This window comes from Octopus sinensis, linkage group LG25, assembly GCF_006345805.1.
Source record: "Octopus sinensis linkage group LG25, ASM634580v1, whole genome shotgun sequence".
In the NCBI taxonomy this organism is placed as follows: domain Eukaryota; kingdom Metazoa; phylum Mollusca; class Cephalopoda; order Octopoda; family Octopodidae; genus Octopus; species Octopus sinensis.
The window spans coordinates 18,575,037-18,591,370 of NC_043021.1; the positions used below are offsets into that span (position 1 = coordinate 18,575,037).

General features: G+C 43.6%; 1 protein-coding gene across 1 annotated transcript in view; it reads right to left on the reverse strand.

The window, feature by feature from the left end:
- Positions 1-1,684: 1,684 nt before the first annotated feature.
- Positions 1,685-16,334, reverse strand: part of LOC115224285 (N-alpha-acetyltransferase 25, NatB auxiliary subunit) — a 66,573-nt gene continuing 51,923 nt past the window's right edge. The window contains exons 20-28 of the mRNA XM_029795106.2: positions 14,653-14,728; positions 12,382-12,424; positions 11,748-11,954; positions 8,899-9,022; positions 6,720-6,779; positions 6,528-6,625; positions 5,207-5,317; positions 4,079-4,228; positions 1,685-2,529 (exon numbers count right to left, since the gene is read on the reverse strand). Of these exons, the coding sequence (XP_029650966.1) occupies positions 2,407-2,529; positions 4,079-4,228; positions 5,207-5,317; positions 6,528-6,625; positions 6,720-6,779; positions 8,899-9,022; positions 11,748-11,954; positions 12,382-12,424; positions 14,653-14,728 (992 nt within the window). The 3' untranslated portion in view covers positions 1,685-2,406. The remainder of the gene's footprint in view (positions 2,530-4,078; positions 4,229-5,206; positions 5,318-6,527; positions 6,626-6,719; positions 6,780-8,898; positions 9,023-11,747; positions 11,955-12,381; positions 12,425-14,652; positions 14,729-16,334) is intronic.

Below are 16,334 nucleotides of genomic sequence, written 5' to 3' on the forward strand. Positions count from 1 at the left end.
TTATGGAATTTTTTTTTAGTGTTTTGAGTCTTTTTTAAAATTTTTATTATTAAAACATTCCTCCAAACTCGTTAACTTATGTAATTAAAGATCTTCTCCTTTGCTCCCCCCTCCCTCCCTCCCTAATTCATTCTGCTTTGTTCTATTTCACACGAGAGACACACAGACGCCATTTATTGCAATCTTAATAGTTCTTTGATCCGCAGACACCTCATCTGCCTCCTCCTCCTCTTCGTTTCTCTCTCCCTCTCTACGCACACACATACACACACGTGCAGGCCACACCTGCAACCACCCACCTCAGATGTTACTGATTCTCTTTTTTTTTCTTTTTTTTTTTTTTTACCATTCTCTTTACAATTTCTCCAAAAACGAGAAAAGTGAATGTCGTTCCTGTTAAGAATTGAAACCGGATCCTGTCTCTTGCTTTTACTTCTTTCTTAAACATTTTGCTGCACCACACCCACCACCTACCACAACACGCTATATACATGTGTATGCATACATACACACGCACACACAACAATGTGTGTGTGTGTGTTCAGGGCTGCGTTGGTGTGTGTGTGTGTGTATATATGAGACAATGCCTCCACAGGACTATGTGAGTGAAAGTGTGCATAAGGCTGTGAAGTGTGTGACGATGTGCACGTGTGTGTGTGTGTGGATAAGTGGATGGATGAAGTGAAAAGAGACCACGGTCCACCCCTCCCACCACAAAACTGGATATGTTATATGAAGGGGAGGAGAGGGAGATGCTTAAATGGTAGTACCACAAGTAGACAAGAGGGGAGAAGGAGGAGGTGCTTAAGTGGTAGACCCACAATTAGACAAGAGGGGAGGAGGTGCTTAAGTGGTAGACCCACAATTAGACAAGAGATGAAACATACAGCAAGGCCTCCACTTCACCGAAGGACACACTGGTTTTTCTTTCCTTTCTCGTGAAATCGGAACTCAAAACCACGGAGTCACAGGCTGCTCTGCTACCACCCACCCCATCAAGCTTTCTGATTACAACCTTCCTGAACCAGTTTCCCGATGTTTAAGCTGGGATGGGGTGGGTGGGAAGGAGAAATACGAGGGTTCAACTGTCTTGATAAGGACAGAGTAATGGGGCCAAGATGCCTCCCCCAGGGGAAACAGCTGAAGCAAAATCGGTGTGCTAACATAATTGCAGATCTGTGCCTTTCCTATAGCCATGGTGCCTACTGGCAGCTGGGTGGACTATGGCATAAGCCACACAACCCACAAAATGTGCAGTGACCCCACTCCCAACCACCCAACACTACTACCCTTCCAGCGACGGACCAACAGGGATGGTCTAGCAAGGACTCTCCAGCCAGTGTCTCAATGTTGTTCATTTTGTCTGGGTCTTTGATGAGGAAATAAATCCCTTCACACACCACAAGCACAGGTTGCTAAGCTATCCTCCGTCAGCCAAGTAGACTGAGGCAACAGCTGAAGGTTTTCCTCTTAACCACTCCCAGTTCCTATTGACTAAGGAGCAAGAAGGGGGATAAACCCCTTCAGCTGATTCTAAAGCAGAGCCTTCACACACTGCATGGCACCGGAAGAATGTTGAGATCAACATCATTGGAACCCAGGTTTGGACATTCTCATCATCATCATCATTTAACATCCATGGATTGGACCAAGAAAATTTAGAAGGACATTTGATTGTTATAGGCTGATATGTGGACCTAAACCTGCGGTCAAAGAAAGGGGTTGTTAAGAGATGATAGAATTCTGAGCCCAGAAAAACAACAGCAGAGAGAATTTGAACTCATGACCTTCCAATTTATCTGACAGTCTTGATTTCTAGAAATTACATAAGAGGGGTGGGTGTGTTAGGGAGTCAGTTCTTTAGTTGCTTCAACTCCATCGAGAGTACTGGCCATGCTGGGATTTTCTCCATCCCTCCTCCTCTCATTAAATCGAACCCACCCACCCTTCACTACCACCACCCCACCTATCATTTTCAGCAGATTTAAGTTAAATAAGAAAAAAAAAATCCATTTCTGAATCAGTGTGTGAGTGGATGTGAGAGGGATGAGGGGGAGACAGAAGAGGGTGAAAGAGAGAGAGAGGGGTGAGGGGAATAAAAAGAGAAACAAGACTCCAAACAATCCTTAGGGTCCACTGCACACACACACACACACACACACACACACACACACGGCTGCTGCTGCTGCCAGAGCGGACAGAATAGTGGTAGGGGTGGTGGTGGTGGTGGTAGTTTGAGAGTGAGGGTGTGAGGAGATACAATCAGAGAGCGAGCTGGGTGGGGCAGAGGGGATGTGGTTCTCTCCACTGCATGGCAACTGCTACCTGAAGTGGTGGTGGTGATGGCAATTGTAGAGGAAGGAGGTGGTGGTGGTGGTGTTTGGCTGGAGGTGGTGGTGGGGGTATTCAGAGATGCAGAGAACTGAGGTACTCCAGCTTGTGATGTAAAAGGTCCGTGACTTGGTGAGCAGACTGTTGATAGCTCTCTTCAACTCTCTTCCACATCATCATCTCCATGGCAACATCCTCCTAAAAAAATAGATCAATGGTGAGAATATAAATAAAAGAAAAGATGATCACACAAAGCATTTAATTCAAACTGAATTACAGATTTGTTGAGAAATAATGCATAAAGCTCCTTAACAGCTGTTTCTAGACTAGCCGAGCACAAGGTACGTAAGTCACTGAACAAAGATTTCCACATAAAGCCAATTTTATATATCATCAACATCATCATCGTTATGTGACATTTGCTTTCCATGCTGGCAGGGATTGGACAGTTCGACTGAGAACAGACAAGCTGGGAGGCTGTACCAGGCTCCAGTCAGATTGGAGCCTGGTGCAACCTCCCAGCTTGCCAGCATGGAAAGTGAACGTTAAGCAACAACAACGATGATGATGATATATATATATATATATATATATATGTATCTCGACCAACATGTGTCCCCGCTACCGAAACGGTAATTATTTCTACGCCAGCTGCTATGTTGTTGTTGTTTTGTCTCATTTGGTCTAAAGTCGTATGACAACCACCGTTATATACATTTTGTTTTTTCATTACTGTTTTCAATTTCGTTTTCGTCTCTTGTATTCACATCCGTCTTGTGCGTTCACATTCCTGTCTTCTACCAAGAAATCTAATGCTTACAGCTTAGTTTTTTTTCTTGGGGCTGGCCGAGTTGGAGCAAATATCAGAATTGAACAGCCGAAATTTGCTATGATGATTCGGTGTCTGACTGAAGATTGAAGGCTTCGAATGATTTGTTTGTGTTCCGTGTTCGTCCCTTCCTGTATTTCACGTTCATTATATATAAAAACATTCATTCTTATATATATATATATATACACACACATACCAGCAAGACATAAATACCACTGTTAAAAATAGTGTAACCATTTAGCATTTAAACTGGCAAAATCCAGCACAAATATTCTCCCTGTATTACATTCAAACTGGCTGCATCTAATCTCTCACCATCCATGAGTTATCAGAGGATGTACAGATTAGTTACGGTTCTGAAGATTTGAGTATGAGACGTGTGTCTGCCAAGTTTGTGCCAAAACTGCTTCCATCTGACCAAAAAAACACTCGGGTTTCCTTGATTGTGTCGAGAAAGATGAAAACTTTTTGAAAACTTTGCTTAGGCTTCTGAGCAGGTATCACCAAGCTTTTGGCAAAATTTGATGCAGATTCTCTGCTCCACTTGCGCTACACTGTTATTCTAAAAATGAGCAATAACATTATTGAAACCTCAAAGCTACAAGATAATGCAGGGTTAAATCAAAACAAATAAAAAAGTGTTACACTTCACAGACTGAATGCCAAAGGGTTAAAGCGAAAGACCCTCACACACACATTTGATGGTATAAAAAAGGGCATCCCAAATTCAGGACGAAAGGTTTCTTTCTTTTAGTGCATTAAAACAGGTAATAAGCCAAATTTGCATAAAGGACCTGGGGTGATTTTTGGAAACCCTGTTTTTCACGATAAAAAGTGTGTTTTGCAATGCCATCAAATATGTGTGTGTGAAAGTGTGTGTATGCACACACTGTTTACATATATATACAGACTCACCTCTTCCGAAGAGATACTCTCAGTCAAGTTGAGATGATGTAAATTCAATAACTTAAACACTGGATTAATATCTGTGACAGCTTTATGGAGTTCGTGCGTTGACTTTTCCAAACTTGCTGTTAGGTTGTTGAAATTTTCAAAGGTTTTTGGCTGCAAAACAACAGAAGACACAAAACGATAAGCAGAATGATAGACGTTGACAAATTGTATCCCCACACGGACATGCAATGGTTTACTAGACTGCCCATGTGTGTGTGTGTGTGTGTGTGTGTACAAAGATATGAAGTCTGTTCAATAAGTATCTGGACTGTTGCCATAGTGATGAAGCTAAAGCATGCAAAGTGAAATCGCTTGGCACAGGCTGGCCTTGAACTCTGCAGTGCACGAACTGAAAGTGGGGCCCGGAGACAGAAACAATCCCTATAATAATAGGAGCTTTTGAGTATGGTCAAAAATCGTACAGGTAAATATATAACCAAAATACCAGGGTTTATGAATGTATATAATATAGAGAAAACTGCACTACCAGGCACACACACACACACAAAGCACTTTTGACACAGTAGAAATACCACCAGCAAAACAAAGCAGAGCAGAAAGCCAAGTCACACCAAGCTGCCTTCAAGTAAGGCAGTGGAAACATGTAATAAAAATAAGACTATTGAATAATAATAATAATAATCTTTTCTACTGAAGACACAAGGCCTGAAATCTTGGGAGAAGGGCTAGTCAATTTATATCAACCCCAGTACGTTACTGGTACTTATTTCATCACCCTGAAAGGATGAAAGGTAAAGTCGACCTTGATGGGATTTGAACTCAGAACATAAAGATGGACGAAATGCCACTAAGCATTCTGCCAGCTCACCACCTTTAATAATAATAATCCTTTCTACCAAAGGCTGAAGGCATGAAATTCGAAGGGAGGGGGTTAGTCAATTACAAAGACTCCAGTGCACAACTGGTATCTAATATATCAACCGTGAAAGGATGAAAGGCAAAGGTTGACCTTGGCAGAATTGAAATTCAGAACGTAAAGAATTGGAAGAAATCCGGCAACACATTTTGTCAAAATCCTCCAAGAATTCTACTCCACACACACACACAATGTGAACAAAATCCACTGACCTGGGGTATATTTAATTCTTTCTTCTTTTTGTTCTTCTTCACCCAAGATGTCTTCATGGGTTTCAATATACGATGGCAGACAGCTGCCAGAATGGTAATATGTGAGATGGTCTTGAAATGGAGAAGAGAAATCGGACATTACAAACGGCGAAATGAGAGACGGTGATGGAATGGAGAATATATATAAAACATCACAATTTACAAATTGTAACTTAAACAAAAAACACATATTTTCAGTAGTTTTTGAAACCACAACAGAACCCTGGTCCCTGGCCCACCTAAATTGCCTTGGTCCCTGGCCCAAACCTTCGGCTCACCTACAATGCCCTGACCCCTGACCCAAACTTTTGGCTCACAATAATGCCTTGATCCCTAGCCCAAACCTTCGGCTCACCTGCAATGCCTTGATTCCTGGCCCAAACCTTCGGCTCACCTACAATGCCCTGATCCCTGGCCCAAACCCTTGACTCACCTACAATACCCTGGTCCCTGGCTCAAACCTTCGGCTCACCTACAATGCCCTGGTCCCTGGCCCAAACCTTCGGCTCGCCTATAATGCTTTTGTCCCTAGCCCAAACCTTCAGCTCACCTACAATGCCCTGATCCCTGGCCCAAACCCTTGGCTCACCTACAATGCCTTTTATCATCACAGGGGAAGCGGAATCTTATTTCATCCAAGGACATATTGTCTGTGGTGCTGCTGCAAGAGGGAAGGTTAGCTTATATCATCCCAAGGGGTAGAGACCTTATCCTGTCCTGAAAAAGCAAACTCAGAGTCGAGTGAGTTGCAGCTGGCTGAGTCCATGAGTTTACAGTTTATAAACCATTTGCGTTGCACTAAAGCTTAATCCAGGTAAGTACAAATAGGCACCACAAGGAGGTACAGGTTACTCAACAGCCAACTGCTTATCAATGACGAGGACAGGTCTCTCTTACAACAGAATCAACAGATCAGCTTTTCTACACAACTCCTTGACAAGTTTCCTACGATCAGCCCCACCATTCATCGTCCATACCATTAGAGTCTGTCTGTCTGTCCTGCACCCATTGGTTCGTGTCCTACCATTCTCTCATTCTTACAGCATTACACAACCTGAAAAACCCTACACTAGTCACCTGCTTCCACATGTCTCCTACATTCGATATCCATGTCTTGCTACCATGTAGCTTTACATGATACATCCAACAGATCGTGGACAGGTGGGACAATTAAGTATACAGGTAGGTGCATGTGTAACTGGGTAGGTAGATGAGCAGGTAGGTGGGTAGATAGCAGAGTTGATAAACTGGAAGGTATATATGTAGGTAGGCAGGTACTCACCTCAGCTAAAAGCACAAGATTTTCCAGTAAAGTAAGGTTCCATGTTTTCTTACCATTCTCTTCACTGATTAAACTACATTTGTGCTTAGACACCAGACCTGTGGAGGGAGAGAGAATTGGGGTTAGAGAAGGGTGAGAGAGAGCAAGAGGCAGATGGTTGTAACAAGAGAGAGAATATAAAAAGAATGTTACCATCAACGAGAGATACTACAGTTGTCTGAATTCGTTTTTCTTCCTCTTCATCTGCTTTGTCTGGAAAAAAAAAGACAGAAATGAATACAAATATATGCGTGTTCATACACAGGCACAGACTTTAGTTAATTTAACAGCCATTATTTCTCTGCTCGAATGTGTTGGATGGGGATGTAGTGGAGGCGCAATGGCCCAGTGGTTAGGGCAGCGGACTCGCGGTCGTAGGATCACGGTTTCGATTCCCAGACCAGGCGTTGTGAGTGTTTATTGAGCGAAAACACCTAAAGCTCCACGAGGCTCCGGCAGGGTATGGTGGTGATCCCTGCTGTACTCTTTCACCACAACTTTCTCTCACTCTTACTTCCTGTTTCTGTTGCACCAGTATTTCAAAGGGCCGGCCTTGTCACTCTCTGTGTCACGCTGAATATCCCCGAGAACTACGTTAAGGGTACACGTGTCTGTGGAGTGCTCAGCCACTTACACGTTAATTTCACGAGCAGGCTGTTCCATTGATCGGATCAACCGGAATCTTCGTCATTGTAACCGACGGAGTGCTTCCAGTTGAAGCAGGATGCTCTTCCTGTTGCCAATTCTTCCCCCGTTTTTCAAGAAAGGGATTATATATTCCAGAGGACTTCAAAAGCAGAGGGAGAGAGAAAGAGAGACACCAGTTGTCCTATTTTAAAAAGGAATGGCAACAGGAAACATCAAATCATCAGCAAAACCTTGGAATACTTACATCTATGCACATGTGTACAGATGGCACAGGCACGGCTGTGTGGTAAGAAGCTTGCTCCCCAACCACATGGTTCCAAGTTCAGTCCCATTGCGTGGCACCTAGGGCAAGTGTATTCTACTATAGCCCTGGGCCGACCAAAGCTTTGTCAGTGGAGACTGAAAGAAGCCCGTCATATATATGTACATGTATGTATATATATATATATATATGTGTGTGTGTGTTTGTCCCCCACCACCATCACTTGCCAACCGATGTTGGTATGTTTATGTCCTCATAACTTAGCGGTTCAGCTAAGTATATATATATATATATATATATATATATATCTGTGTGTGTGTGTCTGCGTTTGCCTCCCACATCATCGCTTAACTGGTGTTGGTGTGTTTACATCCCTGTAGCTTAGCAGTTTGACTGATGGAATAAGCACTAGGCTTACAAAGAAAAAGTCCTGGGGTGGATTTCTTTGACTAAAAACTCTTCAAAGCAGTGCTCCAGCATGGCCGCAGCCAAATGACTGAAACAAATAAAAGAATGCACACACATTCTTCTACGAGAATCTGCTTACAGTTTCTGCCTACCAAATCCACTCACAAGGAGTAAGGCATTGATTGTCCTGGGGCACGATAGTAAAAGACACTTGTCCAAGGTGCCGCACAGTGGGACTGAACCCTAGACGATGTAGTTGCAAGGCAAACTGCTTAACCGCACACCCATGCCCTCCCCCATGCTTGGGTTAGTGTAACAGCCAAGGCATTCATCAAAAGAGGTGTCCTGTGACACAGAGGCCTGACTGTGTTACAAGTCACAGATAGTTAACAAGGATCATTAATTATGTGTCAAATATACTGAAAAGGTGGCGAGCTGGCAGAACCGTTAGCACGCCGGGCGAAATGCGTAGCCGTATTTCGTCTGCCGTTACGTTCTGAGTTCAAATTCCGCCAAGGTCGACTTTGCCTTTCACCCTTTCGGGATCAATAAATTAAGTACTAGTTACGCACTGGGGTCGATATAATCGGCTTAATCCGTTTGTCTGTCCTTGTTTGTCCCCTCTCTGTTTAACCCCTTGTGGGTAGTAAAGAAATATATATTATGTACATTCATAAATCCAGGTCTTTTGGCCATATATTTACCTGTATGATTTTTGACCATACTCAAAAGCTACCACTATTATAGTGATTGTTTCTGTCTACAGGCCCCACATTCAAGTTATGTCTATTTCCAGAGCTTTGTTGCTCAAGAATTTCTCCATTTCTTTTACAGAAACACTGCCATCTGTTGGGACTGATACATCACTTTTTCAAATTTAGCCCCTTGTGGGTAGTAAAGAAATACATGTACTGAACTAGATTGTGGTCAGTTGTCACCCATCACAGGAAACCCCCCTCAACCCCCCCAGCAACTACCCTCGTTATTTGGTGCAAACGATGGAATGAAACTTACCGAAACCGTTCTCGTACAAGAGGTGAATATAAAGAACATGCTCGACCATTAGCAGGAATACTTGGTGATGGTTTTGTAGGAGATACGAAGATATCCGTGTTGGATAGGGTCCATGGATGGTGTACTGGAAATAGAAACAAAGGCGACATGTGGGTGAAGCTACATTAGGATTGCACCACGTGAACATGTAGGCTTGTCCCCATGTGGCAGACAGTCAAGACAGCTTCAGGTAAGGAGACTCACGAGCAAACGAAAGGAAGAAAATCTAAAACTAAAGACAGCACCAGGTGTTTATATTGCCTTAGACTGTGTGTACATATACGTGAGTATACATACATGTATATAATTTCATTACTCTCTACTTGTTTCAGTCATTTGACTGCGGCCATGCTGGAGCACCGCCTTTAGTCGAGCAAATCGACCCCGGGACTTATTCTTTGTAAGCCCAGTACTTATTCTATCGGTCTCTTTTGCCGAACCGCTAAGTGACGGGGACGTAAACACACCAGCATCGGTTGTCAAGCAATGCTAGGGGGACAAACACAAACACACACATATATATATATATATTATATATATATATATATATATATATACATACATACATATATACGACAGGCTTCTTTCAGTTTCCGTCTACCAAATCCACTCACAAGGCATTGGTTGGCCCGGGGCTATAGCAAAAGACACTTGCCCAAGATGCCACGTAGTGGGACTGAACCCGGAACCATGTGGTTGGTTAGCAAGCTACTTACCACACAGCCACTCCTGCGCCTAGGTAATATTTTAATAAGGAAAAGCAATAGAAAACTCCAGCTAAGGCACAAGTATTTACTCACAATCAACTTTTATTTCCTGTCTTACGAGAGTTCTATGTGGCCACCACTTGCAGCACGGGTGACATCAATGCGATGAGAGACTTCCTCCCAGACATGTATCAGCATATCATGATCCACTGAGTTGATCGCTGTTTAAGGTCAGAGCACCCACATGAAACAGTTGAGCATGTAAGAGATTCTCCTAAGGTGAACGTCTCAAGACAAGGTTTATGGTCCCTTTTTCTTTGAAGGAAACACCGTTACAGGACAGACCTACCTCAATATGCTCCAAACCTGGCTCTTCACTTCATTCATCATCATCATCATTGTTTAACGTCCGTTCTCCATGCTAGCATGGGTTGGACGGTTCGACCGGGGATCTGGGAAGCCAGAAGGCTGCACCAGGCTCCGGTCTGATCTGGCAGTGTTTCTGCAGCTGGATGCCCTTCCTAACACCAACCACTCCATTTGAAAGCAGATTTGCAGGACTTCATTTTTCAACAAGATGGAACACTGCCCCATTGGCATCTGATGGTTCGAGCCATTTTGAATGCAAAAGTGCCCCAGCAATGGATTGGTCAGAAAGAGGCCCCAAGGCCTTGCTCTTTGCGCTTGGCCTGCGAGATCCCCAGACCTCACCATGGGATTTTTTCCTTATGGGGATATGTAAAAGATTGGGTTTATGTTCCATCACTACCCACTAACCTCGGTGACCTTAAACAAATAACAACAGCGATCAACTCAGTGGATCGTGATATGGTGATACGCGTCTGGGGGGAATTCTCTTATTGCACTGACACTGCCTGTGCGGCAGGTGGTGGCCACTTTAACCCTGAAGACAGGAAATAAAAGTTGATTGTGAGTAAATACTTGTGACTGGAGTTTTCTATTGCTTTTCCTTATTAAAATATTGCGTGATAAAATTGGTTCATTCTTTTTAAAAACCCTGTTTATATATGACTGGCTTCTGTGCCGGTGGCACATAAAAAGCACCATGCGAGCGTGGCCAATGCCAGCGCCGCCTTGACTGGCTTCCGTGCTGGTGGCACGTTAAAAGCACCAACTGATCGTGGCCGCAGCCAGACTCCCCTGGCACCTGTGCCGGTGGCACGTAAAAAGCACCCACTACACTCGCGGAGTGGTTGGCATTAGGAAGGGCATCCAGCTGTAGAAACACTGCCAGATCATACTGGAGCCTGGTGCAGCCTCCTGGCTTCCCAGACCCCAGTCGGACCGTCCAACCCGTGCTAGCGCGGAAAACGGACATTTAAACGATGATTTTATATTTATATATATATATATATATATATATAACATCACCATCATTGTTTAACGTCCACTCTCCTTGCTGGCATGGGTTGGACAATTTGACATGGAGCTATTCAGACTCTACTCGTCTGTTATGGCTGGGTTTCTCTGGCTGGATGCCCTTCCTAATGCAAACCCCTTAATCTGTGCTGGATGCTTAATTTGGTTCTCAGTCTTCTTCCTGCAACTTCTCTCATGCATGATCCTTCCTAGATTTGATAAACAAGTTCTGATGCAAATTCTGCATAGACATAAACACGCACACACACACACATCATTAGTTTTACATTCACTTTTCCATGCCTGCATGGATCAGATGGAATTCATTGAGGCAGGTTTCCAACAGCTGGGTGCTCTTCCTGCCACCAACTCTCACCTGTTCCCAAGCAAGGTAATATTTTCTCCCAAGGACAGAAAATTAGAAATATACGTGCTCCTTATTGTTTCTGCTCACCAAATCCTTTCACAAGGCTTTGGTCAGCCGAGATCTATAACAGAAAACACCTGCCCAAGGGGCCACAAGTGGGGCTGAACCTGAAAGCCCTGTGGTTTCACAGCCATACACATACGTATAGTAAACTACTCAAAGACACACAGACAGACAATGAAGACAGTCATGATGACATTCATCCCTGGAAGTTGCAGGGAGTCAGAGACAGGCATTACAGCCACACAGCCACATACGTAGAGAGAGCGGTGTTGTAGTTAAGTTATGTAGCTTACCTTGATGGGGAGTTTGTAATGTTTACAGTCGACGACATGTTGTTGAAATAATTGCTTAAGGTCTCTCAAAACATGCACCATTGGTCTCTTACTAACAGCACTGGTACCATTCTGTGTAGTAGTAGCACTACTGTCAGGCTGACGACCCAAGTAGATCGCTGCTATCAACGTACGCAGCAGGTAACTGTGTAATTTCAGCCAGGCTTTCTGTAACCGAGGGAGAGAGAGAGAGAGAGACAATGAGTGAGTGAGAGAGAGAGAGAGAGAGACAATGAGTGGGTGAGAGAGAGAGAGACACACACAGGTAAGGTGGGGGTAGGGGGAATGGGGTGGAGTTCAGACAGAGATTGGGGTAGGAGGGAACATGGGACAAAGTGGACTGAATGGTTCCGAAATGAAGAAGACAGGGATCAGTTGAAAGAAGCTTGTCAGGGTCAGAAAGGGATTAACTGAAATAAAAAAAAAAAGGTTAGGGTAGAAAGTTACAGTAAGGAGACAGGGTGGGAATGGGTGTTAGTAAAGGAGTAGATGAATGTAGAGGTTTAGGGATTCAACTGACTTAAGATTATTATGTTAATTCCCCTCCTGATACTGGGGCCAAAATTAATAGACAAACTGAATTAAGGTTCCTTACCTCCTCCATAAAAGACCTCTCTTGTAGTTCTTTCAATGTCTGTCTGAAGGATAAATAAATAGGCACAATGTTAGGGATGGAGCAAAAGTCACCATTGTCATTATCACATCATCAATCTTCAATCATTACCATCACCATCAATCACTCATCCTCATTAGGGAGCCTTCATATGGCTATTTGACCAGTTCACCAGTCTTTAATAATAATTTTCCTAATTTTGACATAAGGCCAGTAAGTTTAAGAGAGAGAGCAGGCTAGTTTGGTTACACTGACCCCACAAAAGGATGAAATGGCAATATCAACATCTGCAGCATTTGGACCCAGAACATAAAACTGGAAGAAACCACACCAAATGTTTTCTCCGATGTGTTCAGAATTCTGCTTTAATAACTGTTGCATAAAGTCAGAAACTTTATTGACCCCGGACAGATTTAATTAGAATTTTCTTCAGGTCAAGTAGTCCATCTCTCTCAAAAGGTCCATGAATAAGGGTTGTTTAAGGATGTTGAACGAACCACCCATGTTTCCAGAAGTGAATTATTCAAACTCCAAAGAATCCCTCTCAACACATGGCCATGATGCTCCCCCACTACTTCTGCTCGTGATCAGAGATGCACATATCATCAGCCACTAAGGGACAAGATCATCTGGTTACGGTCAAACAACTGACAAGCAAATCTGTGGTATTGAGCAGAATATTTGCTGTAGCCCATCTTTTATACCAAGACAAAACAATGTACATGATAACACATCCAATCAGTTAAGATCAGAAGCCATGAGAGCCACTGCCTGGTACTGCATCAGGGCATAGATTATTATTATTATTATTATTATTGTTAGAACACCAGACAAAATGCTGAGCTACATTTTGCACATCTTACATTCTGAGATCAACTTTGCCATTTATCCTTTCAGGGTTGATTAAATAAGTACCAGTCACGTACTGGGGTTAATGTAATCGACTGCCCTCTCCTGCCAAAAAAACTGTTGGCTTTGTATCAAAATCAGAAACAATTAGCACAATCATCGTTTTTTTTATTATTCAGTTGCCTGTCTCCATTCATCATCATCATTTAACGTCCGTTTTCTGCGCTAGCACAGGTTGGACGGTTCAACCGGGATCCGGGAAGCCAGGGGCTGCACCAGGCTCCAGTCTGATCTGGCAGTAATTCTACAGCTGGATGCCCTTCCTAACGCCAACCAATCCTTGAGTGTAGTGGGTGCTTTTTACGTGCCACCAGCACAGGTGCCAGGGGAGTCTGGCATCGGCCACGATCGGATGGTACTTTTAACGTGCCACCGGCACGGAAGCCAGCCAAGGCGGCGCTGGCATCGGCCACGTTCGGATGGTGCTTTTTATGTGCCACCGGCACAGAAGCCAGATTCAAATTCTCCTGCTGGAGTCCATTCGTAAGCCGCCGCCACTACCACGTCACATCTTACCCTGGGTTCTATTAAATGATGATGCTGATGATGATAAGCAAGATCAACAAACATTAAGTGTTATGTTTACAACACACAGATTTTCACATCATCATTTAACATCCGTTGTCCATTCTTTATATGGTGTGACCAGATCTGGCAAGCTGGGGGCTCCACACCAGACCCCAGACTGACTTGGCATAGTGTCTACGGTTGGATGCCCTTCCTTATGCCAAGCCCTGCAGAAGAACTCAGATGGTTGGGTCTCCAACCAGGCTTTTCATGACACCCTTAAAGCCAGGAACTTAGCATCCCCTCATACACACACACACACACATATATATATATATATATATGGAGGCAAGCTGGCAGAAACGTTAGCGCGCCGGGCGAAATGCTTAGCGGTATTTCGTCTGTCGTTACTTTCTGAGTTCAAATTCCGCCGAGGTTGACTTTGCCTTTCATCCTCTCGGGGTTGATAAAGAAAGTACCAGTTTCGCACTGGGGTCGATGTAATCGACTTAATCCGTTTTTTCTGTCCTTGTTTGTCCCCTCTATATTTAGCCCCTTGTGGGTAGTAAAGATATATATATATATATATATATGGAGAGAGAGAGAGAGAGATACAGCACTACCAGAAGAAAGTGACAAATATTTATCCATCTGAAGTGTCTCAATTGTTTAGAAATGTCCACACATACACAGACATATACAAACAAAGAGTGATGTAGGTAGACATGACAACATGACACAACACTGCCAGAAGAGAGGTCAAGCTGAGACCCAATCTGGAAGGTCCCGGTTACTACACACACACACACACACACACAGCAATGAGGTGACACTCACCCATCTGGAGGGTCCCAATTACTAAGTAACGTGAAATCTCTGTTGTCCTGTAAATCTTTCTCTCCTTTCGTCCGATCTGGAAATATTAAGAAAAAAAGGTCAGTGATGTATGGTTTGTGTTTTGAGAAAAAAAAGAGCTTGCTGTTCACATACACACATAAGTATTTACATGTGTATGTGTGTATATATACGTATATACACACCCCAAACACTCATATATATATGTATATATACAGATAGTTTTACTTGTTTCAGTCATTTGACTTAGCCATGCTGGAGCAAACTTAAAGGGTTTTAGTCAAAGAAATCAACCCCAGGACATTCTTTGTAAGCCTAGCACTTACTCTATTGGTTTCTTTTGCCGAACTGCTAAATTACAGGAACATAAACCCACCAACATTGGTTGTAAGACAGACACACACGCAAATATATATATATGTATACACACACGACAGGCTTCTCTCAGTTACCTTCTACCAAATCCATTCACAAAGCTTTGGTTAGCCCAAGGCTATAGTAGAAGACACTTGCCCAAGGTGCCGTGCAGTGGTATTGAACCCAGAACCATGTGGTTGGGAACCAAGCTTCTTACTACACAGCCATGCCTGCACCTGTATATATATATGTGTGTGTGTGTGTGTGTGTGTGTGTGTGTGTGCGTGTGGAGGCACAATGGCCCAGTGGTTAGGACAGCGAACTCACGGTTGTAGGATTGCGGTTTCGATTCCCAGACCGGGCGTTGTGAGTGTTTATTGAGCGAAAACACCTAAAGTTCCACAAGGCTCCAGCAGGGGGTGGTGCCGATCCCTGCTGTACTCTTTCGCCACAACTTTCTCTCACTCTTTCTTCTGTTGGCCTGCTCGCTTAGCCATCAGGGTGCCGTCATTTGGAGGCTAAAACAATGCGAAGCGCATTGTGACCAGCGATGTGTAGCAACATCTGATAGCCTGGTCGGTCAAGGTGATATATATATACAGGTATACAGGATGATCAATTCACAGAAATGGTATCACTGGAACCCTTTTCGTGACCAACACCTCCAAATATAACAGAACTATTTCAACAGAGTATGTATTCCTAGGACTACACTATCTAACAGGTCGTTCTGTTTCCAACATCAGTAGAGTGTAACTCAAGAGAAACTAGCTGCTATTTCCAGCTTGTCAAACTACATAGCTGCTGTCTTGTTCTTCTTGTGTGGGTTGGTTATACCCCAACAATAATCTCAGTCAGTTGAATCCTTTTGCTTCCCCTTTCTCTTTCAACCATTTTAACCGTCCCCTTCCTATTTGACACCTCTCCCTTAAATCTTTCACCCCCGTCCCTCCCTCCCTCTCTAAACCTCTACATTTATCTACTCCTTTACTAACACCCCTTCCCACCCTGTCTCCTTACTGTAACCTTCTACCCTAACCTTTTTTTTTTTTAATTTCAGTTGATCCCTTTCTAACCCCAACAAACTTCTGTCAACTGATCCCTGTCTTCATTTCGGAACCATTCAGTCCACTTTGTCCCATGTTCCCTCCCACCCGAATCTCTGTCTGAACTCCACCCCATTCCCCCACCTTACCTGTGAGTCTCTCTCTCTCTCACCCACTCATTGAGGTTCAGCACTTTCAACTCACCCATCCTCACTATTTCATGTACCGTCCACCAATATCACAGCATTCATCCACCCCACC